This window comes from Portunus trituberculatus, chromosome 32, assembly GCF_017591435.1.
Source record: "Portunus trituberculatus isolate SZX2019 chromosome 32, ASM1759143v1, whole genome shotgun sequence".
Lineage (NCBI taxonomy): Eukaryota > Metazoa > Arthropoda > Malacostraca > Decapoda > Portunidae > Portunus > Portunus trituberculatus.
Window position 1 is genome coordinate 11,073,640 of NC_059286.1, and position 25,462 is coordinate 11,099,101.

Here is a 25,462-nt window from a genome sequence, read left to right on the forward strand (position 1 = left end):
CCGACAGTAAGCATTATTGACTTTTTTTTTTTTTTGTCTTTTGCCAGATTTCTTCTTACGAAAAAAGAAAAGAAAAGTAGATATGTATGGATATTGAATTATTTCCATCTTTTTCTTTTGTTTTTCCTTACTTTCCTTTCCTTTTTTTTCCATTACTCTCTCTCTCTCTCTCTCTCTCTCTCTCTCTCTCTCTCTCAATATCCATACATATTTACCATTAAAGTGAGCAACCTATAACGAATAACTAATAATAAACAAACTGAGGAATGTTGTGATCGTCGTGTCAAACAAAACGAAGAGATAGCGACACTAAAAGCTTTTTGTTTACCGATCCCTGAAAGTATTGTGAATAAATACAGTTAGAGTGAATAACGTAAAGTGATAAACAAACTGAGAATTGCTGCGGCTGTCCACGCGTCAAACAAAACCAAGAGGCCACGAGAGTAAAAGCTACACGTGTCACTCCAAATTATTAAGGTCAGCGCCAGTGCCAGGGACATTAGTCAGTGTGTGTCTGGCTGCGAGTTCCGGTGTTTTCATGGAACGTATAAAATATTTCTTTCATTAATATTTATTTATACAAGGTAAATGCGACTCATATGAATGCATGTATTAATGTAAACTCTTTAATGTTGGGTCCCAAAAGTTAACATTCCGGTTATTGTTGTTGCTGTCGCTTTAAATGGTTGTTAGTTACTAGTGTTTAGTGCTTTCATTAAGACTATTCCGCCAGGTAGTGTTGTTATTATCATCATTATTATTGTTGTTGTTGTTGTTGTTGTGATCATTATCGTTGCTACTGATGATGTTGCTTTTGTTGTTGTCACTGTCCTTGTTCTTGTCTCTTTTACTAATCGTTTTTTATTACCACCACCACCACAATCACCACAACCAACACCATCACCGTCATGAACCCAAACACCGCCTTCACACATTTATAGCTTCCCACTGACAAGCGTTATAATCATACGCCACTCTCGATTTCACACCCACCATTACCCTGAGCATCGCGTTCCCCTGTCTGGCAACACTGGGGCGGCACATCATATTACATTTACCTCGCAGCTCGCCACTTCCCGGCTCTCCTACACCTGCTCACTGTTCAGAGGGACATATTGCTACACGTGTACTCCTATTAGAATGAAAACGTCTCCTAATTGCAACGTCTCTTTCTTTCTGGCCGTTGAGATTTACTTTATTTTTCGTGGTCTGAAATTAAAAGGGAAGTGTAAGAGGATTGAGTAGTGGTGGTGGTGGTGGTGGTAGTGGTGATGGGGGAGGTTGTGAGGTAAAGGTAGTTGTGGTTGTAGTAGTAAGAGTAGTAGTAGTAGTAGTAGTAGTAGTAGTAGTAACGATAGAAGCAGAAGTAGTAATAAGAAAATAAGAACATAAGAAAAGGGAATGTGCATAAAGCTGCCAGGCCTACACGTGGCAGTCCTTCAATGAACAAAATAACTACTTAATTCCATCTATCATCTCCAACCATAAATTTATCTAATCTTCTTTTAAAACTCCTTATTGGCTCAGCACTAACATCATTACAGACTCCGCTCCATTCATCAACCAGTCTGCTAGATAACCAGTTTCTCCCCATTTCTCTCCTAAATCTGAATTTCTCAAGCTTAAACCAATGGTGAAGCAGCAATATTTGTCACACCCACTCAACATCCCAAACACACACATATATACGTAAAACAAACAGTAGCAGTAGAATACACCAAACTAATACACCCAGTACATCAAAACCCATCATAACACTTTCCAAAAATTGAGATGCACAAACCAGAGTCACAAATATTAGTATCCCCAACAACACACACCACAAAAAAAAAAAAAAAATCATGGAAATAAAATGATGAAATAGAAACTAAAAAATCACAAGAAAAAAATACAGAAAAAACACGTGGAAAATAAGAATTGTAATACGACAAGCGAACAAAATAGCGATTCAATTAAGGCAAAACAGATGCAGGTTCTAATTTAACGCATGTTTTCTGCATGTAAATAAGGCAAAAATGTAGCAATGTAAAATGTAAGTATGAGGTGAAAATGAAAAATTACTCTTTTCCTCATTTCGTTGTGCGTTTCCAAGGACACCCCCTACCAACACTCTCTCTCTCTCTCTCTCTCTCTCTCTCTCTCTCTCTCTCTCTCTCTCTCTCTCTCTCTCTCTCTCTCTTTCCTTTCTGTAACTTTGTATTTTCTTCTCCTTTTCTTCTTCTTCATGTTTATCTTTTCGTTCTTTACTTTATTCTTTCTCCTTCTCTCTCTTCCTACGTCCATTTCTAGTAACTTCATTTCTCTCTCTCTCTCTCTCTCTCTCTCTCTCTCTCTCTCTCTCTCTCTCTCTCTCTCTCTCTCTCTCTCTCTCTCTCTCTCTCTCTCTCTCTCTCCTTGAATTTCTCCCCCTCCTCTTCCTCTTTCTCTCAATCACATTTACCCTCCCTCCTTCCTCTCACTTATCTCCATTCCTTCCTTTCCTCCCTTCCCTCCTCCTCCCTCCATCTTCCACATTCCCTCTCATTCCTGCCTCAGTTTCCCCTTCCCTCTATGCACCAATCCCCTCCTTCTTTCCTCCATCTTCATCTTCCCTCCACCACGCCTTCGCTCCTTTTCCAGGCGGTGAGAGAAGAGTTAAGGCCACATGTACCTCTCTTCCTCTTCTTCTTCCTCCTCCTCCTCTTGCTCCTCCTCCTCCTCCTCCTCCTCCTCCTAGAAATGTTTCTCAGACCTTGAAACTATGTACCTATTTTTCTCCTCAGACTTGAAGACAGCGGAAGAGGAGGAGGAGGAGGAGGAGGAGGAGGAGGAGGAGGAGGAGGAGGAGGAGGAGGAGGAGGAGGAGGAGGAGAAGAAGGAGGAAGGAAGGAAGGAAGGAAGGAAGGAAGGAAGGAACGAAGGAAGAGAGAGAGAGAGAGAGAGAGAGAGAGAGAGAGAGAGAGAGAGAGATAATGGAAGAAAAGGAAAAGAAAGTGAAGGAAAAACAAAAGAAAAAAAGAGAATGAAAGATGAATAGAGGAATGTAAAGACAAAGATAGAAAAAGAAAAAGAAAAAGAAATGAAGAAGAGAGAAAGATAAAAAAAAAAAAAAAAGAAAAACAAGGATGTAAGTGAGCCAAGAAGGAAGAAAAAGGAGAGAAAAAAAGAAGAAATGGAAGAGAATAAGAAAGTAAGGAAGAGAGGAAGGCAGCAAGGAAGGCATCAGACACAATACTAACGAGAAACCTTGTTAACAGAAGGGAGGACAGGGAACAAGTAGTACTGTGTGTGTGTGTGTGTGTGTGTGTGTGTGTGTGTGTGTGTGTGTGTGTGTGTGTGTGTGTGTGTGTCATCCACGTTTTAAGTAGGCAAACACACAGACAGACGCGCAAACCAGAGAAACAAACACAAATCCAAACGTATAAATTTGGTTTCGACACACACACACACACACACACACACACACACACACACACACATAACCTAACAAAAATATATAAAACAACAAAATAAAAGGAACAATTCATAAACAGAAAAAGCAAAAAAAAAAAAAGGAAAAAAAATATATAAATCTAAGGATAAAAAAAAGTCAATAAAAGGGAACAGGAAAACATAAAGGTGTGGAATACAAGGGCTGAATTTTCCTTACAGATAGTGGGAAGACTCAAAGATTACGTAGGAGGGCCAAGATATCCCTAGACACCAGCCTATTTCTCAAGGGTAAGCGTCTTTCTCCCTCTCACTCTTACTCTCACCCTCTCTCTCTTTAAAGATGTAGGCTTGAGCTTATATCATTTCAAAAAGGATACTTATTTTTTTGTCTTCTTTCTCCCTCTCCCTCTCTCTCCCTCGTTCTCTGCTAGCATGTGTAGTGTAGATCGCAGCAAACCATAATAGCATAATCAAACCTTACTTTTTTACTCAATAATTCATTTTACGCCCATCAAACACTCACTACCTTCTCTATCAATGCTCCCCACAACACTGCACACTCCGGGAACACTACATCACCTCTCGGCAGTTCTAGTAACGAAGTGCTGGTGGCTGTGTCGGTGTTCTTATTAGTGGATACAGGAGAGAAGTGGCAAAAGTACAGTTCCTCTCTTATAATCGAGTTAATTTTCCACGAGTTATTGGTAGCGAGTGGGGGATGTTTCATGTTTAGAGAGCCAAGAAGTAGAAGAAAGAGAGACGTAAAGCGGGTTATTCTAATCTTGTTATTTTCCCAAGGGAGAGATACGAGATGAAGCGCTTTTGACTTATAGGAAGGGAAGGAGAGAGGTAGAGAGTAGTAATGTAATGTAATCGCCTCATATTTACCTACGGAGAGAGAGAATCCAGGGGTTAAAGTGTATTGTAATAGTGTTAAGACAGCAAGGATATCTGTTTATGTTTGCCTATTATGAAAGGGGAGTGATAGAGGGTGAAATGCCATGACTTATGTGTGCAAGAACCGAAATACTACGGGGAAAAGATTCATTACCGTGATCTTAACTCAACAAGGATACGTGTTTATGTTTGCTTGTTAAGACAGTGAGTGCGGTGTTATTGGTACAAGCGTCCAAATACAGCATGGAAAGAAGTGTGTGCTAGTGATCTTAACCCTTTCATTATCATGCAGCGATTTCATATTCATTTTCGTTACTATTTGGCGATTTTATACAGCTCGAGAAACTTATGTAGGGATTAAAATAGTAAAGACATTCATAGACCCTTTCTAATGCAAATAAAATCGTCTAATCACACCCAAGAATCATGGTAAAATGGCGTCTCAGTATTGAAGGAGTTAATTTTAAAAAGATACCTGGTTTTGCTTGCCTGATGAGTAGGGAGAGTGACAGAGAAGGGAGGAGTAACAGTAAGTAACATGGAGTAAAAGGAAGTAACATGGAGAGTAACAAGGAGTAACAGGGAAGAAGGAGTAACAGAAAAGAGGTTGGAGTAAGAGAATGGATAGTGGCAAAGGATTAAATGGAACTAATATACGTACAAGTTTCAAAGTGTAGCATGAAAACAAGACACGTGCTTATGTTTACCTGTAATGGATGGGCGAGCAATGGAGGAACTGACAAACACATAAACACTTTTCCTGCTTTGTTATTCTTTACTACCACAACACCACACCACCTCTCCCATTGTGCTCGCCTTTTGCTACGAGTCTCTTATTAAAGCAGGGAAAAGATGAACTCAAGTGATGACACGACAAAGATACATCTCTATTTCATGTTTATCTGTGATACACCTGCTTATGTTGGCATGTTACTGAGGGAGTTGTGTAAATATCTCCAACAGAAAAAAAAAAGTTAACTCCAGTGATAATTCCACAAAGAAGCACCTTTTTTTATGTTTGCCTGTAAAGGAAGGGAGCAGTGGAAGGCTTCACTCAACTATTATTTGTACAAGTGTTTAATTATCCCATAAAAAAAAACATTCCAACGATAACTGTACAGAGAAAGACAGGAGAGTCTTCCACCTGTTTAGATCCAACATAGGGAGTGAGAGACGTGAATCAGGTGCAGCGTAGGTGTTTAATTACCATAGCACATGTCCTCATTCACATCCAGCCGGGTATAAAATGCTGCTATCAACATCATTAAGTTAGTAATTTCCACAAGTCCCATTCACTCTCCCACCATTGATCGCAAGGAGAGACAATGAACACAGGAGAAGGAAAAGTTAAGGACAATAGGTATGAGATTCAATGTCTGACTCAGCATTGGCGGATAACACTGAACGGAATATATGAAAACGGAAAGAAACTGAGGTGTATTGATAGATACTACATGATTTTTTTTATATGGTTCGTAGCTACAGCCAAGAAGAGAGGTCATCACAATACGAGCATCTATATCGTCTTGTTATGCTGTTTTGAAGTAACACTCACGTTGTACTGAGTGAAAAATGAAGACATGTGTAGATTATTCCCTGTGATTCATATATACAGCAGCGACACGATAGAATTATGAAGGAAACTGGACATATATTTTTCTGCTTTTTTTCTCGAGTGCTTCTGCTTTCATAATGAGGTGAAGTGATCGGTCTACTTACTGAGAGAGAAAATGATTGTATATAGGATAGATATACTAAACTCTTCCCTCTTTCTCCTATCTACATCAGGGAAAAAAGCAAATTATAAGACCGATTAACCCATTCAGTACCATGACGCGTTCTCATTTTCATTCTACTTACTACTTGGCGATTTTATACATTTTTAGAAATATATGTAATGGATTGAATTAGTGAAGGCTCTGGCCATTAATCGTCTGACCTCCATAGAACATTCCTAGTGTAAATAAAATCGTCTAATCACACTCAAAACACATGGTAGAAATGCGTCTCAATTCTGAAGGAGCATAAAATCGTCTAATCACACTCAAAACACATGGTAGAAATGCGTCTAACTAATGAAGGAGTTAATATTTCTCTTATTCTGTTGTTCTTAAGTGCCACTGTTATACTGAGAGAAATAATGACCCGCGTTTCTGTGATAGTTACAATAGATACAGATTCTTCCCTCAAATTTACCTCTACATCAAGGAAAGAAAATAATTGTAAGGGCAACTCAGTGAAGCGAAACAGTTGTAATGGTGAGTGAAGTGGACAGTTTGTGCTACTGAGGGAGAGAGAGACACTGCCAAAACCTGCTCTTCTCTTTAAAAGCTTGAAACAAAAAAACTCGGATGTTTTTGCCAGTTCACAGGCAGGCAGGCTACACACACACACACACACACACACACACACACACACACACACACACACACACACACACACACACACACACACACACACACACACATATATATATATATATATATATATAGAGAGAGAGAGAGAGAGAGAGAGAGAGAGAGAGAGAGAGAGAGAGAGAGAGAGAGAGAGAGAGAGAGAGAGAGAGAGAGAGAGAGAGAGAGAGAGAGAGAGAGAGAGAGAGAGAGAGAGATTTGGTACCTATGGTTTAACAAAGACCAACAATTACTTAAAGCTTAATATAAATGAGTAGATAAATAAATAAACAAAAGCTTGACGTAAAATAAATTCCGCAAAATGAAACAGAGGCGTTCCAGAAAGACTTGATGTGATTCGTAAATAAAAACATTGATACGAACAAGAAAATAAAATAGGAAACTAAAGCAATAAAAAAAAAACTAACCTAACCAAACCTATCCTAACCAATTGAAAAAATAAAGACATTAGAACAACTCATAGTTCTTATGTTCTACTACTGCTACTACTACCACCACCCCTACTACTGCTACTGCAACGATTTTCAACAACTCACTCTAACTCACAAGGAAACTACTGACAGAGACACAAAAAAGGGGAATTCAATCAATCTCAGCTTGCCTCCCCTTCCTCCCAAATCCTACATAAAAACATAAACAAAACAGAAACAGAAAAAAAAAATCAAAACTATACAAAAAATTCACGAGTATAAAAAAAAGGGGGAGATGAAAAAGCAGAAGTGACCGGGCCTCAAAAGTTCAGAATCCCAAGCAGAAGTTCAGTCATGTGCTGGTCCATCCACGAGGAAAACAGGATCACCGTCGCGCCGCTGACTCAAAGCAGTGACAACTACATATGGCTCAAAAATACAGGCCAGTTTAGGGGAGAGGTACCCAAACTTTCTGCTGCCATTCGTCTGTTCACACACACACAGACAGGCGCTCTAACACACACACACACACACACACACACACACACACACACACACACACAAGGCTTCCTGAACGTCTAAAAAAAGCTGTCCAGTAAACAGAAGCCATAGAAAAGAAAATTAATTACAGAAAATGTGTTATTGCCTATAATCTCGTTTATTTATAGGAAAATAGATGTATAGGTACCTGTATACTTCATACATATATACATACATACAGGGAGAAGTAGATATGTAGTTTATTTACATAGATAGATAGGTACATACACATAGAGAGATAGATAGATAGACAGATAGATAGATTGGTGAATAGAGAGATATAAAGACAGTTTATCCCCCCTCCACACACATACACACACACACACACACACACACACACACACACACACACACACACACACACACACACACACACACACACACACACACACACACACACACACACGCAAGCTCGCACGCAAGCACACACAAATAACCTTAATTAAACCATTTTCCTTACTGGTCGACTTGACTCACGCAACCTGGCGGCATCATTGAGGTTAATTAAATACCTGAGCAAGGCTGCACAAAGGTAAGGCTCGCCACAATCCCCAACACAAACAAACAATATTGGGTATTCGCTTCCAATCCTGACCATTATTATTGCACAGACAAGACGGCAGAGGATTAGATTTACAAGGCGACGCAAGAATAATTTTGGTGCTGGGTTTCGATACAGAATGCTATAGATATTGAACGTAAAGTGTAGTATGTGAAATTTGCTTGGCTGGATGTTTATAGATGTGCTATTTCGTTTAACCCTTTCAGTAGAGAGACACATTTTTTACCTTGAGTTTTGTGTACGATTAGACCATTTTATTAACATTAGGAAGAGTCTATGGAGGTCAGAAGATTAATAGCCAGAATCTTCACTATTCTAATCCCCTACATAAGTTTCTGAAGCTGTATGGAATCACCAGAGAGTAAGAAAAATTAATCCGGAAAGGCGTAATGGTACTGAAGGAGGTAAGAAGTATAACGGAATAATTTAGAAATGAGCTGCAGGGTATAATATGAAGCTTCCTTAAAGATTATATTAGGCAACGTTTAAAGTATACATTAGACAATATACATAGAATTTAAACTGTAATATATTAGAGACAGGTGGCGCTGCATGGTTGCCCAAGAACAGGTATATGTGGCACGTCGATAAGGTAAGGCAAGGTAAGGCAAGGCAAGGTAAGGCAAGGTAAGGAAAGTTAAGTTGTGGTGTATTCGATTTGCTTCCATACACACTAAGAGGTTTTATGTTTCACGATACATAAAATAATTATTCATAAATGCAATAAAGGATGAAATATTTGGATTCTTTAAAGGTTACGATTTTTGACAAAGTGTGATATGTACGAAGTGTTATCTTATAATAGTTCATAATAGGAAAAATAAAAAAAAAACATAGTGGTATAGATCACAATGAATCAAGAAGAATATCGTGGTATAGAGTTTTGATATTTGCTTTTATATTTTGTCTTTTTGTATACATTAAAACATACATATATCTACCCGCTAATCCTTGTATCTATAGTATTTCTAATTGGAGTAATGATAAATTCAGACTAATAATGATGGTAATGCAACAGTTTTCTCACACAGGTAAGTAAAATCAAACATGTCCTTCATATTAACACACAAGCATTTTTAACCACGCCCTCCTAAACCCCTTCAGTACCATGACGCATTTCCATATTCATTTTGCTTACTATTTGGTGATTTTATACAGCTTCAGAAACTCATATGGAAGATTAGAATAGTGAAGACTGTGGCCATTAATCTTCTGACATCAATAGACCCTTCCAAATTCCAAAAAAGATGGTCTAATCGTACACAAATCTCAAGGTAAAAAAACGTGTCTCAATAGTGAAGAAATTAAAACAGTAAAAAGTGTGGCCAAAAATCTTCTGACCTTAATAGACCTTTCTTAATGTCAACAAAATGGTCCAATCGTACACACATTTCATGGTAAAAATATGTCTCAGTATTAAAGGGATTAAAACAGAAAAAACACTGGCCATTAATCTTCTGACCTCAATAGACCCTTCTTAATGTCAATGGTCCACTCTTACACAAATCTCAAGGTAAAAATGTGTCTCAGTAGTGAAGGGATTAAAACAGTGAACACAGTGGTCATTAACCTTCTGACATTAATAGACCCTTCCTAAGGTCAACAAAATGGTCCAATCGTACACACATCTCAAGGTAAAAATGTGTCCTAGTACTGAAGAGGATTAAGATAACCATAGACCACACCTTGCCAGCAGCTGCACCTCACTGTCGCTCCACACAGGAGGGAAGATTGGGTTAGCTCGGTTAGGTTAGGTTATTCCCAACACGAATTGCTAGAGAAGTGTGCTGGAAAGTGGTTACGTGCACGAGACTTCTGCCCATTCTCTGCACGTAATAATGCAGTTGTACCTGAATCACTTGCCCCCCCCCTCTCTCTCTCTCTCTCTCTCTCTCTCTCTCTCTCTCTCTCTCTCTCTCTCTCTCTCTCTGCACTGTTCTTTTAGTCCTAGTCGTTTTCATCCTTCTTTCTCCTCCTCCTCCTCCTCCTCCTCCTCCTCCTCCTCCTCCTCCTCCTCCTCCTCCTCCTCCTCCTCCTCCTCCTCCTCCTCCTCCTCCTCCTCCTTATCGTCTCCCTCATTGTCTGCTTCGCTACAAATACTCCAAAGCCTTTTCATCCCTGTTTCTCTCTCTCTCTCTCTCTCTCTCTCTCTCTCTCTCTCTCTCTCTCTCTCTCCTCCTCCTCCTCCCTCCTCCTCCTCCTCCTCCTCCTCCTCCTCCTCCTCCTCCTCCTCCTCCTCCTCCTTCTCCTCCTCCATGTCTTCACTGTTCCTTATCATCTTCCTCGTCCACTTTCTCTGCTTTCACTATTACTACTCTTCCATTTCCTCCTCGAAATCGGCTTTCCTCCACCTCCTCCTCCTCCTCCTCTTTCTTCTCTCATACTGCTACTCTTCTTCCTTTATTACCTCTCTTCAGGTTGGATGTTTTCCTTTTTACTCTCTCTCTCTCTCTCTCTCTGGTCTCATCCTTTCGTCCTATTTTTCAAAGCATCATTTCTTTATTTTTTTCGTCCCAAAACAAAACATTTGGATCTAATTTTCTGGGTTCACAGTTTCGACATTACCGGGTTTTTTAGCTCAACAAGTTTATTTTCTCTAGTTTTTTTTTCTTCTGTTTTTTTTCCTCTTTGTTCTTTTCCTCCACAAACTCTTCTTCCTCTTCCTCCTTCTCATCATCATCATCATCATCATTCTTCTCCTTCTCTTCCTCCTCCTCCTCCTCCTCCTCCTCCTCCTCCTCCTCCTCCTCCTCCTCCTCCTCCTCCTCCTCCTTTCCCCACCACTCTAACGTACTCCTATTATCTTCATCCTTCTCTTCCTTAAGCGGCTTCTCCTCCTCCGCCTCCTCCTCCTCCTCCTCCTCCTCCTCCTCCTCTTCTTCTTTCTTCTTCCTCTCTCCTCCTCCTCTTCTCCTCTTCCAAGATACAGATCTTCTCTTTTAGCGAAACAACATTATTTCTCCTGTGTATGTGTGTGTGTGTGTGTGTGTGTGTGTGTGTGTGTGTGTGTGTGTGTGTGTGTGTGTGTGTGTGTTTCTTCACTCAAATGCTTCCTAACACACTCAGATAAACTTTTCTACGTCCCATATCTTCCTCTTCCCTCCTCTTCCTCTTCCCTATTCCTTTTATTCCTAACAAAATGTCTATCTCATGAATGAAGTCTTCTCTATCATTTACATCCTCATGACTTTTAAATTTCTCTCTTTCCTTTTAATCTCCACTAGCATCTTTCTTCATCCTCATTTTTCCTTTCCTCTCTTTCGCTCACAAGTTTTTATTTCTTATAAATGAAAATATTCCTCCACTTACTCACTTTTTTTGTCATCATCTCTTTTCCATCCCCCAATTTTTCTTCTCGTTATTTGCTTCTCTCCCTTATGAATGAAATTTTGCTTAGTTATATCATTTTCTTCTTTTTGTCTCTTCTTTTTCCTTTTCTCTCATTTCTTTTTTCAAGTATTTTTATTTTTCTCTCAGTCATCTTCTAGTTAAGTTCTCATTTCTCTTCTTTCACTTTCTTCTTCCCCTTCTATCTCCTTTACAAACTTCTGTAAATATAAATGCAATCTTCTCTAATTTCCTATGTCCCCCCCTCTTCCATTTCTGTATCCTCTCTTTTATTGTCTTCCTTATATCATTTATCAACTATTCTCCTACCTTCACTTAAACATCCATTTCTCTCTTTGCTCATCTTTTCTCTTATCTATATTATCAATACTGTCTTTATTTTATCAACCTTTCCTCTGTTACTTCTCTCATTTCCTTCCTCTCTCTCTCTCTCTCCTATCTTTATATGAACTATTCTCCAAACTTCACTTAAACATCTATTTCCTTCTTTTCTCATCCTCCCTCCTATCTATATCATAAACAGTGTCTTTATTTTAGTTACCCTTCCTCTTATACTCGTTTCTCTATATTACCTTCTCTTTTTCCCTCCCTTTCCCTTTACACTATACCTTTATTTCACTCCCTGCTCTTCACTTCCTCTCTCTCTCTATCTTCTACCCATCTCCAGAATTAAGCTTAATGTCAGAGCAGCCACAACCCGCCATACAATAAACTGTGGGAAGTAAAATGTATACGAATAAGCTCATCAGCATTTAAATTAGACCTCAAAGTTCAGTGTGCCTTTACATATGTGTGTGAGTGGCTTATGTGAGTTTAGTTATTCGAGCATGGTAGGAAAAAAGAGGTGCGGTGAGGTTGCTTGTTATTAGAGAAAAGGAGGGGGAGGAGAGAGAGAGAGAGAGAGAGAGAGAGAGAGAGAGAGAGAGAGAGAGAGAGAGAGAGAGAGAGAGAGAGAGAGAGAGAGAGAGAGAGAGAGAGAGAGAGAGAGAGAGAGAGAGAGAGAGAGAGAGAGAGAGAGAGAGAGAGAGAGAGAGAGAGAGTATTTGGTTGTAACATTGGTGGTAAATTACAGTGGTGTTGAACTGATACACACACACACACACACACACACACACACACACACACACACACACACACACACACACACACACACACACACACACACACACACACACACACACACACACACACACACACACACACACACACACACACACACACACACACACACACACACACACACACACACACACACACACACACACCATAACACTCACCTAACTCCCCTTCACGTCTCTCGCAAGCAAATCTGCAAATAAAAATCACAACTTTAGTTTTGAGTTTATATATGTCATTGAAAACAAGTTTAGAGAACTTAGTATCATCCTGAAGGATATCGCACATTTTAGAAACATAATCAGTCTTGTTTAAGAGAACAACCCCTCTCCCTTTGTCAAGTCTACAGACCCTACAGGTCCTTGTTATATCCTAGCTTTTCTAACAAGTTAAAATCACATTTAGATAATATAGGAGAAAATACTTTGTCAGAGCTAAAACTATAAAATGTACTATGTGCAATATGTTTTATGGAAGTTAATACATAACTGAAATCAACATCTGGTGTGATTTTCAAACCTTTTATCCGCTTGATTATAAGCTCAAAATCTCTCTCTCTCTCTCTCTCTCTCTCTCTCTCTCTCTCTCTCTCTCTCTCTCTCTCTCTCTCTCTCTCTCTCTCTCTCTCTCTCTCTCTCTCTCTCTCTCTCTCTCTCTCTCTCTCTCTCTCTCTCTCTCTCTCTCTCTCTCTCAATACTAACCCAACACATAAACACACTTGCAAAATAATTACAATAAAAAAACACGAGATTTTGACACCAGTTGATTAATATTACCACTAACTGTTCTTATTGTTGTTAGTGGTGGTGATGGTGGTGGTGGTGGTGATGGTGGTGGTAACTACATTAAGAAGTGGTGCTGTGGTGGTGTAGCATGTAATTTCAGCCTGATTTTTCCATAGAGTACCTTAAACAATAGTGGCAGTTCCAGAATCAGGTCATATTAGTAGTTTTGTTGTCCGTGGTGGTGGTGGTGGTGGTGGTGGTGGTGGTGGTGGTGGTGGTGGAGGTGGTGGTGGTGGTGGTGATGTGGTATTTTTTCTCTCCCCAGACTCGCCCTACTTTGAAGCGCCAGTACAGAACGTGACGGCGCATGTGGGACGAATAGCCAAACTCACCTGTGTTGTTGAGAACTTGGGAGACTTCAAGGTAAGAGCCTCCTCCTCCTCCTCCTCCTCCTCCTCCTCCTCCTCCTCCTCCTCCTCCTCCTTTTTTTCCTCCTCCTTTTACATCATCTCTTCCATCATTTCTTCCTTTTCTTTTCCGTTTGTTCCCTATTTTTCTAGGTTCCTCGTTTTCTTTTCCATGTCTTCTTTTTTTTGTCATTTTTTCGTTTTCTTTCTCTCTCTCATCCTTCCTTCCTTTCTTCTTCTTCTTCTTCTTCCTCCTCTTTCTTGTCCCACTTTTCTTATCTGCTTCCCCATTCAATCTCTCTTACTCTCACTACTACTCTTCTATCTCCTTCTTTTCCTCTTCTCCTTCGGCCTCTTCTTCTTCTTCATCTTCCTTCTCCTTCTCCTCCTCCTCCTTGTAATGGCTAAAGGATCTCCTGTTGTTTCTTCTTCCTAAGGGTTAATCTTGGGCATCCTCTTATCCTTCCTTTTATCTCTCCTCCTCCTCCTTCTCCTTTTCCTTCTCCTTCTCCTCTATCTCCATTTCTCTAGGCTAGCTATCTCCATTTCTGTTCAAAGTCTTTCTCTTGTTTTCCTCCTTTGTCTTTCTCCTACTCTTATTCCTCCTTTATTCTTCTCTTTCTCTTATTCCTTCGTTTTCTTTCTCCTTCTCTTATTCCTCCTTTCTACTATTACCATTTCCACCTCCTCCCTCCTTTTATTCCTCCTTCCCATTCTCTCAACTACTTTTATTTTCTTTACCTTCCTATTTCCCATTTCTTGTCCATTCCTTCCTTTCACCTCTCCTCTCCCCTCTTCTTTCCTTCGTCCCATTTTCTTTCTCTAAGACTTGCACCTTTACTTCTAAATATTCTTCCCTTAATCTCATTCCTTCTTCCCCGTCTTTCCCTCCCTTATTTCCTTTTTTTCCTATTCAAAGTTCTCTCCTTCTTCTCTCCCATGCTCCTTCTCTCCTCCATATTTTCCTATTTCCCTTCATTATTTCCTCTCCCTTCTCCCCTCTCTTCCATTCCCTCCCTTTCCCTTGGGCCGGTACAACACTCACCCTTAAAACCTTTATTAGACACCAGTTATACAGGCGAAAGTGGCCGTTGTTATATTTTTACAGCCCTCTACTTCTTCCTTATTGTAACAGCATTTAGTGGGCAAACACGCTCTCAATGTTTTCGGTCTCTGAATTAATATTTATCCCTTCTTTCTTTACTCTGCCATAGCTTAACAATTTGACCTGACAGAAAGACATTTTTGTAGCTTTTAACTGGGTCATTCTTTACTTTCATCCTGGTTTGTTTCTTATCTAAAATTTTATTCAATTTAGTATTCGTTTTTTTTTTTTTTTTTTGGGGGTTCGTTCCTTTTTTTTTCATGTTATACAGTTAAGGATATTTGATCATTTGACTTTTTTTTGCAGTTTTTAATTTTGCTTTAATTTACCTTCGGTCTAATTTAATTTCCATATAATTTTTGTTTCTTGTTTCTGTTACTGTTTTCATTTCAATCCCTCACATTCATCAATTTGACCATGTTTTGTAGCTCTTTATTGTACTAAAATCTAGTTTCTTCCTATTTTCTTTCTTACATAAAATTCTATTACATTTATTCCTTATTTCTTTTAGTATGTTCTTTTTTTCTCAAGCCGTCGTTAGTATTTCTACAATCTATTAGCTACTTCATCTTTCACAGTTTGCTCGTCTTTCCTTTTTCGTTCACGTATTCATTTATTCTAATTTTTCTTAAGATACCTATTTTTATTCCTGTAAAGTTGAATTGAATCTCCAATTTATCTGTATTTGTTCATCCTTCTTTTCTTCCTTTATTTGCATTTTACATATTTTAACTTGTGTCATACACTTTCTTTTTTTTTTTTTTTTTTTGTGATGTAAAATGTCTGGTAAATTAACCTCTTCAGTACTGGAACGCACTTCTAACTTGAGTTTTGGGTATGATTAGACATTTTTTTACATTAGAAAGGGTCTATGGAGTTTAAAAGATTAATGGCCACAGTCTTCACTATTCTAATCCCGCACATAAGTTTCTGAAGCTGTATAAAATCACCAAATAGTCACCAGATGAATAGTAAAAAGCGACATGGTACTGAAGGGGTTAAAAGAGAACCTCATGTGTCTCCACTAGTTCTACGTTTCTCTCTTTTCCTTTCGACGTACCACAAATATTTTTCCATCTCTCCTCACAACGCTCGTATCTTTCCCTCACTCTTTTATACGGACTGAAGCAAAATTCAAGCGATGTGTCTTTGTTAGTTCTTTCATATCATTTCTGCGTATCACAAATCCTAATTTTCACCACGTTATTTTCCTCCTCATATTTTTCAACATAAATCTCCAGGAAGTTTTAAGTTAGTTTGCGTCTTTTATCACTCCTTTCCTCATCCCTTTCCTTTTCCCTTTAATTATTTTCTTCTACACATCACAAATCCAAATATTTTTCAGGTCAATACGTTAATTTTCTCATTTCCAGCCATACAGATGAATGGATTTACCCTTTCATTGTCACCTTTACCTCTTCTTTCCTTGCTTCTTTTATCTCACCTTTCATTAATCAGTCTTAGTCACAGTGTAAACATCTCCCTCATTGTTGTCTGCATTCACTTCCAATAAGTATAAAGCAATTTTCCGCTTCGTCGCTTCTTCTTTCCTTGTCTCTATTATTTCCCCTTGTGCGTATTCAGTGTTAAACAAAGGCAGGCATGCAATACACACGCTGGGCATAATCAGGGATAATTAAGCATAAGTAACACACAGCGCACCTTGCATAAACACACCACACAAAAGAGACAGTTTTGCGCGATTCATCCACACATTTCCGCAGCGAGAGCGAGAGAGAGAGAGAGAGAGAGAGAGAGAGAGAGAGAGAGAGAGAGAGAGAGAGAGAGAGAAACTAGGTCAACCAGACACAATCAGATCACCAGAAATACAGCCAGACAATAGACAAACAGACATACATCCACCATTCAACCACTCTATGCATCCATCCATCCATGCTTCCTTCCACCTACACAGACAGAGAGACGGGCAGAGAGACAACCATCCATCCATCCATCCATCCAGACAGACAGACAGACAGACAACCAAATATTACAAAAAAAACATGAAATTGACACACACAAAGAAGAATAAAGAAAATAACACAACCAAGAAGAGAAAATAAATTAAGAAAGACAAATGAATAGAATAAAAGAAAGACAATGGACACTGAACAAGAGAGAAAGAGAGAGAGGGGGGGGGAGAGTCAGTGAGGTTGAGAGAAAGAGAAAGAGAGACACAGCAAGTCAAGGACATAAAAGAAAAAATGGACATGCAACTAGAGAAAGCGAGAGAAAGAAGAAAAAAAGAGAGGCCAACCAAGAGAACAAGAGAGAGTGAGAGGGAGAGTGAGAGGGAGAGGAGAAGAGAGAGTTAGTACATTTTGGATACACTACCATGCCAACACACTGATATTCCACAAGGGAGAGAGAGGAAGAGAGGGAGGAAGAGAGGGAGGAAGAGAAGGAGGAGGAGAGTGAGAAACGAAGGAAGAGAAGGAGGAAGAGAGGGAGGAAAAGAGGAGGAAGAGAGAGAGAAAGAGAGGAAGGAAGAGAGGGAGGAAGAGAGGGAGAGAAGAGAGGAGGAAGAGAGATAAGAAAAGAGGAGAGGAAAGGGAGAAAGAGAGTGAGAGAGGAAGGAAGAGAAGGAGGAAGACAGGGAGGAAAAGAGGAGAAAGAGAGTGAGAAAGAGAGGGAGAGGAGAGGAAGGAAGAGAAGAAGGAAGAGAGGGAGGAAGAGAAAGAAGAAGAGAGGGAGAGGAAAGAGAGAAAGAGAGTGAGAAAGAAAGGGGGAAGAGAGGTAGGAAGAGAAGGAGGAGGAGAGTGAAGTAGAGAGGAAGGAAGAGAAGGAGAAAGAAAGGGAAGAAGAGAGGAGAAAAAAGGGTGAGGAGAGTGAGAAAGAGAGAGAGAAGGAGGGAGAAGAGAGGAAAAGTCAAAGAAAAGGGAGAATGAGAGAAGGAGAGATACAGAGTAGCCAAATGAAGGCAGAATGAGAAAAACCAAGAAAAAAAAGAGAGAGCAGGATGAAAAGAGAGAGAGAGAGAGAGAGAGAGAGAGAGTGAAGGTCAAGGAAAGGGAGGATGAGAGAATAAGAGAAAAGGTCTAGGTAAAATGAAGGAAGAATGAGAAAAAAACAAAAAAAAAGGAGGAGAGGATGAAATTAGATAGAATGGAGAGTTAGAGAGATAGAGTAGACAAAAACTGAGAAAGAAATTAACTTAGAAGGAGGAATAAGAGAAAACAGTCAAGAAGTGAGAAGGAAGGGTGAAAGTTAAAGAAAGGAAGAATAAGATAAAGAGAAGAAGAAGGGAAGACAAAATTACAGTAAAAAGGAATAAGAAAGATAGATAGATAGATAGATAGATAGAGAGAGAGAGAGAGAGAGAGAGAGAGAGAGAGAGAGAGAGAGAGAGAGAGAGACAGAGAGACAGAGAGATAGAGAGAGACAGACAGACAGACAGACAAAGACCGAGACAGAGAGAAAGACTTTATAACAGAGATACATGAGAAAGGAAACGAGAGAGAAAAAAAAGAAAAAAGAAATAAAATGGATGATTTCTAAAGCTAACAAAATAAAGAAATATGAAAAAATTTAAACAAAAAATGAAGAGGGAGAGGAAGAAGAAAACTGAAAACCAGAAATATAGAGGAGAGACAAAGAAATAGAGAAAAAAAAAGACAAAAATACAACCATTAATTTTAGAAGCTAACGAAGCGAAGAAATGGTGAAACTTAAAACAGACGTGAGAGTAAGAGAGAAAAGAGAAAGTGAGAGTGAGAGAGAGTGAGAGCCCCATCTGCACAGTGACAAGATCAAAAGGAGAGTGACCACAACATCAGGCTTTCAATTATAGGACTGTATGAGACTCGGTGGTGAGTGTGGTGAGTGTGGTGAATGTGGTGACTGTTTAGTAATAGTGATGATGGTGATAAGTTATGTGGTGTTGGGAGAAGTGTAGACCGCCGTGTGGATGGTGAAAATTTTGTTGATAAGGTGGTTGTGACAGTGTGGTGATGTAGAAGTCGTTTTGTGTAATGAGAGTGGTGATGACGATGCGTTGTGGTGTTTAAAGAATGGTGACAATTTTGATGTGTTGGAAATGACAGTGAAAATAGTGATTAATCTATAGTGTGGTGTTGTAAAGATGGTGACAGCTGTGTGGCTAGTATATATTAGTGGTAAGCTAGTGGTGAACGTTTGGTAACAGGGTTTTCATGTGGTGAAAGTGATGAAGTGGTGATGAAGTTACAGTAAGGAGGGTGACAGATTATTTTGATGGTGATTATGGTGATGTCAGTAGTGGTGATGAAAAAGTGATGGTGAAGTGGTGATGAAGTTGCAGTGAGGAGATTGACAGCTCAGTTTGATGGTGATGATGTGGTGATGTCAGTAGTGGTGGTGAAAAAGTGATGGTGAAGTGGTGATGAAGTTGCAGTGAGGAGATTGACAGCTCAGTTTGATGGTGATGATGTGGTGATGTCAGTAGTGGTGAGACTGGGACAGATGGTGGTGGTGTTGGCTGTGGACTACAAATGGGAACTGAGGTGTGACAGGTTTGGTGGAATTGGTGAAATACAGGGGAGGTGAAGTGAGCTGATAACTGTGGAGGTGACCATTGTGGAGGGAGAGAGAGAAGGCTTGGTGGTGGTGGTGGTGGTGGTGGTGGTGGTGGTGGTGGTGGACACGAAACAGTGGATGATGGAAAATGAAAAAAAGAGGAAAATAAAATGAAACAGAGGAAAGAAACTTGAGGATAAAAATTATCCATTTACTTATGTTACTTAGTCAGTCAGTCAGTCTCTCAGTCAATTCTTCAATCCGTCAGTCAGTCAGTCAGTGAGTCTGTCAATACGTCAGTCAGTCAGTCACTCAGTCAATCACTCAGTCAGTCAGTCAGTCAGTCAGTCTGTTCAGTTAATCAGTCAATCAGTGACTCAGTCAGGGAGTTCGTCAATCCGTCAGTCAGTCAGTCAGTCATTTAGTCAATCACTCAGTCAGTCAGTCAGTCAGTCAATCAGTCAGTCAATCACTCACTCACTCAATCAATCAGTCACTTAATTAATCAGTCAATCAGTTCGTAATTTATCTCTCTATTTACCTACCTACCAACAAATCTCCCTTTCTATCTACCTATCTCTACCCATTACCAGAACCTTGTCATCCCCCCCCCGCTACTTCAACACAAAGAGGGAGGAGTCAATAGCCACACATAACAGCTCACCAGGTGGGGTGTATTCCATTCCAATTTACCCAGAAAGCAAACGTCACCTGCCGTAATGGTCCGCTAAGATAAAACTCACCGCGCGTTCTTTTTTTGCAGTCCCTCTAACAAGGTAGCTTCAGGCAGCATCAGGTGTGCTATCTATAATAGCTTCACGTGCGCCTAAATCACCTGTGTTTGGATGCAAAGTACCAATTAACCTGTCAATGGGTACCTGATGTAATGGGAGAGACTCACGCATTTAGGTTTTTATTAATGGTTTACTCTTGTCTACGTATACTCTGTGCTATCGGGGATTGTCCATGCCAGTACCTATTGACTTGCTACTTAGGGTTTGAATTGTTAAACTCTATTTTAACAATTCACAACATACACTCTTTTTTTCGTATTTAAACTCTTCTCCATTTGGACTGTTTATTTATCTTCATGTTTGTCTGGTTCGAATGACACAGAACCTATTAGCTTGTTTTAGCTATGTTGTATCCAGTAACTTATTTCTTTCACAACGTCCCTTTTTTTTTTACATAACTTGCTTTACAGTGGGAGTCTACACATTCCTATTACCTACCTGGTTTGCACACACGGTAACAATTGCCCTGTCACTGATGATTTCAATGTTTAACTCAACTTGTATCCAATGTCTTATAGCCTTCACAACTTTCTTCTTTGCTCTTATCTAGTGCACTGTTTTCATTGGGAGCTGTCTATTTATTTTCATTACCTCTCTAGTTTGTATGCATAATACTTACTGTCATGTAACTGAGGACGTCAATATTCTGTTTGACTAGTATTCAATGTATTCCCTTTACAACTTCTCTATTTATTTATCTACTTCCTCTCCTCTCCATCTCTTGTTTTATTTCTTATCTACTTCTTCTCCTCTCCATCTCTTACTTTATTTCTTATCTACTTCCTCTCCTCTCCATCTCTTGCCTGCTTTGTAATGCACCGATTAATTTGTCACTGAGTTTTTCAAATGATTTAATCTGTGGCTCATTCCTTTTCCAACAGCTCCCCGTCCCTCCTCTCCCTTTGTCTCCGTAACCTATTGGACTGCTCATTAATTGAAATACCTCCATCAATACTGTAGGATAGAAGTTTGGATTTCTTCTCACTGATTCTTAAATTCATACGCAACTATTCATGTCAGTGAAATAGATTTCTTGTACGTGTCGTCGTCAGGGTAGTAAGTTACTATTAATCTCTTAGGAATTATCAATATGCTATATTCTCTCCACGTCACCATAGTAATTATTCAAACTGTAATAATTTTTTCTTACGTATCGGGAAGATTGAAGAAAAAAAATGCATATAAAAAAAGATCGGCTAAAATGTCGCTCCTAGAAATAATATAAGAGGAAAGGAATTGGTATATCTTGTTATTTAAGAGGATAATAAATCATTACCTAAAGCCACGAGTACTTTCCAGCATCTAAATACTTAATTGTGTGACTGGGAAGCCTTGATATCCTAAAATAGCATTCACAGAAGTAGCAACAACCAGTCTAGAAGCTTTGGCAAACATGACTGTCCTTTCCTAGCACTTGCCAATAAAGAAAATGGTTTTCCTGGACACACAGAAATAGAGAACTAGAGAACATGTTATTTTCCGTGTTTTAAAGCTATAATATAAACTATACTTCCACTTTCAATGCAAATACAACTACAACAACAACAACAACAACAACAACAACAACAACAACAACAACAACAACAACACTACTACTACTACTACTACTACTACTACTACTACTACTACTACTACTACTACTACTACTACTACTACTACTACTACTGCTACTACTACTACTACAAAGATTACTACTAATAATAATACAATACTTATATTTTAATAATAATAATAATAATAATAATAATAATAATAATAATAATAATAATAATAATAATAATAATAATAATAATGATAATTATAAAAATAATACCACCACCACCACCACCACCAGTACCACCACCAACCATACCTTTCCAAAACAACTGAATACTTAAAACACAATTATTTCCCTTTTATCACGAATAATTCCCATCACCACCGTGTATTACTGTTCTTTCTGTACCCGGTCACCGCTAAAGCCGGCTGTAGAGCAAGGGCCGTATTCCCTCAACACTTTCTGGCCTAATTGGTCAAAAAGCTTCACATGCCCGGAATAATGAGGGTGATGGGAGCCGCGTTGCACCCTAATAGTGAGATATATATGCTGAGAATACGCTGTGACAATTTGTGAACGTGGAAATGTCATGTATAATGCTTCGTGGTAGAGTGAGAAAATTGCGTGGCTTTTCTTTTACTTCCTTTTTTTTTCTTTTATGGGAAGAGTTCGTTTGAGTTTATAGTGTGTGTGTGTGTGTGTGTGTGTGTGTGTGTGTGTGTGTGTGTGTGTGTGTGTGTGTGTGTGTGTGTGTGTGTGTGTGTGCTGACAAAATATGTGTGAATGATGTGATTGGGAACATAACGGCAAATGAGGCTCTTTGCGACGTGCACAACACAAAGGTTTCGTTATAATCACTGGAAAACGCTGCCTTTTGCCTCTCTCCCCTCGTCGCTTATGGAATTATACACTATGACAGAATTAATTACGTAAAAGCAACAAAAGCAAATTGAATATCCATGGTGCATTATATATATATACTGTTTTAAGTTTTTCCCCGTAAACTTAATACTACCATTAACTGAACAGAATATTAGCTCTAACATAGAATAAAGCTTTAACAATTCCTAACTAAACTACAATATACAATTAACAACTCTGTAGATTTATTAACTACAACTTATAATTATGTCTAAACTTTATTTACCTTACACCTTTACACCTGATAACTTTTTAACTGTAACAGAGACCCGAGCTATTAGAAGTTAAAATTTAGGTAGCTATGTTTTATATCAATCACTAAAGAAGGTTCCTCTCAAATCCTTATCATCGTAAAGGCAAAAGAAGAAGAAAAGGTGAAGGAAGTGCATACGAACAAGTTTCTCAAAAGATTACAAAACATTTCCACCTGATATTCACTGTTTACACCACCAACTACACACAAGCAAAGATAAACAACAATATTTTAACATAATATCCACGCAACATCAATGCAAACACGACCCAAAGATACACATACAAACACACAATATGCAAACTAATACCCACACAACTCTGCTCTACCTTACTTAAACAGCACGGTAAATAAGCAGTAGTACTCACAAACACACAATTTAACCTACCACCGCACAGCACAATACACCAACACAAATACTCACACACACGTACTAACAGACGCACTACACCCACCACTACCTTCCCTATACTAACAAAGACCTACTAGTATAACCTCTACAAAGCACTCCCATACCTTCTCTATATAACACACTGCAGTAAAACCAATGAGACACACAAACACATACACTAACACACTAGGACACCTCCCCACACAACACAGCACAGACACACAAATATTGACCACTCCACCACATACCTTCTCTATATAGGAAACTGCAGTAAAACCAACGATACACACAAATACACACATTAAAACACTAGGACACCTCCCCACACAACACTTCTCTACCTTCCCCTACACAACACAGCACACACACCAATATTCACCACTCTTCGCCGTAAACTTTAACACTTCCACGCGTCGCGAGCTAAAAACAAGTGGCAGAAGCAAAGATACAAAGATACAAAGGTACATTTTAGGCAGAGTAAGCAGCGGTTCCTAAAAAGTAAAGGCAATCGCCCATGTGACCCAAAATTGCCTCAGCAGTTACGGGAAATTACCTCGACCTTAAAAATAAACAGAACGGTCGAAAAATTAGGTTATGTGCCTTTATTGTTGGTTAAAAAGGGAGGGAGTGTTGAGGATACTTGTTAAATCTCTCTCTCTCTCTCTCTCTCTCTCTCTCTCTCTCTCTCTCTCTCTCTCTCTCTCTCTCTCTCTCTCTCTCTCTCTCTCTCTCTCTCTCTCTCTCTCTCTCTCTCTCTCTCTCTCTCTCTCTCTCTCTCTCTCTCTCTCTCTCTCTCTCGTTTATTCCATTTCCTTGCATATCTTCACTCTCATCTCCTGTTTTCCATTTATTCCTTTCTCTTACCCTCTTCATTCCTCCATCTATCACCTTTCCTATCATTTCCTCTTCCTCTCACTCCCTCTCTCTCTCTTTTACTCTCCCATAAGAACACAGCACCTCAACTATACGAGAAAATCAACTCTCTCTCTCTCTCTCTCTCTCTCTCTCTCTCTCTCTCTCTCTCTCTCTCTCTCTCTCTCTCTCTCTCTCACTTATTTCAGTATCAAGGGAATGAGGTTACAGCAGGCCACCCTCATATACTTTGCAACAGTTTCCGCTCTGCCTCACACCGCCCAGACCCCACCCCTCCCTCTCTCACTCCCTCTTCCTCTCCCTCTCCCTCTCCCTCCAGTGATGCTAAATTGGATGAAAACACGAGTGCATTTTTGTGTGGTCATAATGGTTTTTTTTCTCTCTTTTTCCTTCTTTTTTCGGGTAACAGCGTGTCGCAGTTAACCACGAAAATACAGTTTTTGGATGCAGTTTCTCTACACCGTTCTATTAATTCCTAGTTTGATAAGCGTGCTCTGAACGGTTCCTGATGGTGTGGTTATAACAAAGAGGTTCAAACGTGTGTATTAGGGAACTATGTTTTATCTTCAGTATGTTTGTTTTGCCTTTATTATTAGTTTTTTCTCAGTCTTTTTCAAAATCGTCATTCAGTGTCTGTATTGTGTCTATATCGTTTAAAGATTTAATCCCTTCAGTACTGAGACGCATTTTTACCTTGAGTTTTAAGTGTGATTAGACGATTCTATGTGCATTAGGAAGAGTTTATGGAGGTCAGAAGATTAATGCCCACAGTCTTCACTATTTTGGTCACCACATAAGTTTTTAAAGGTGTATGAAATCGCCAAATAGTAACCAGAATGAATATGAAAACGTCTCCTGGTATTGAAGGGGTTAATTTGTTTGTATTTACCATTTACTGTTTCATTGTTTTGTTTCGTAATCGTCAGCACAATATAACAGAGATTTAAACATTTCAAACATTTATGTATCTACTTTTCACTTTCAATTTACTTTCGCATTCAGTATTTCAGTCGTTCACTGACCTTAGTTTGACCTTTCCACTAACGCAACCTTCTATATACACGTCTATACGAGGAAATTAGATGTTTAACTATAATAATGTTCATGTTTGCGTTGATATTAAGTTAATTTCTTTTAATCTAGATATTTATCAAATCTTTTATCTACGTATTCATGTTAAGAATTTACCTATTTTAGTTTGATCATATTGAAAGAGTGATGTTTATTTGAAAGTTGTCTGTATACATCAATGCTCTTATCTTGA

General features: G+C 39.1%; 1 protein-coding gene across 2 annotated transcripts in view; it reads left to right on the top strand.

Annotated features, from left to right (window-relative positions):
- The window catches only part of LOC123511916 (protein amalgam-like), a 364,685-nt gene that overhangs the window by 264,779 nt on the left and 74,444 nt on the right, over nucleotides 1-25,462 (top strand). For both annotated transcript variants that reach the window (XM_045267995.1, XM_045267996.1), the window contains exon 3: nucleotides 13,749-13,846. In XM_045267995.1, coding sequence (XP_045123930.1) covers nucleotides 13,749-13,846 — 98 coding nt within the window. The remainder of the gene's footprint in view (nucleotides 1-13,748; nucleotides 13,847-25,462) is intronic.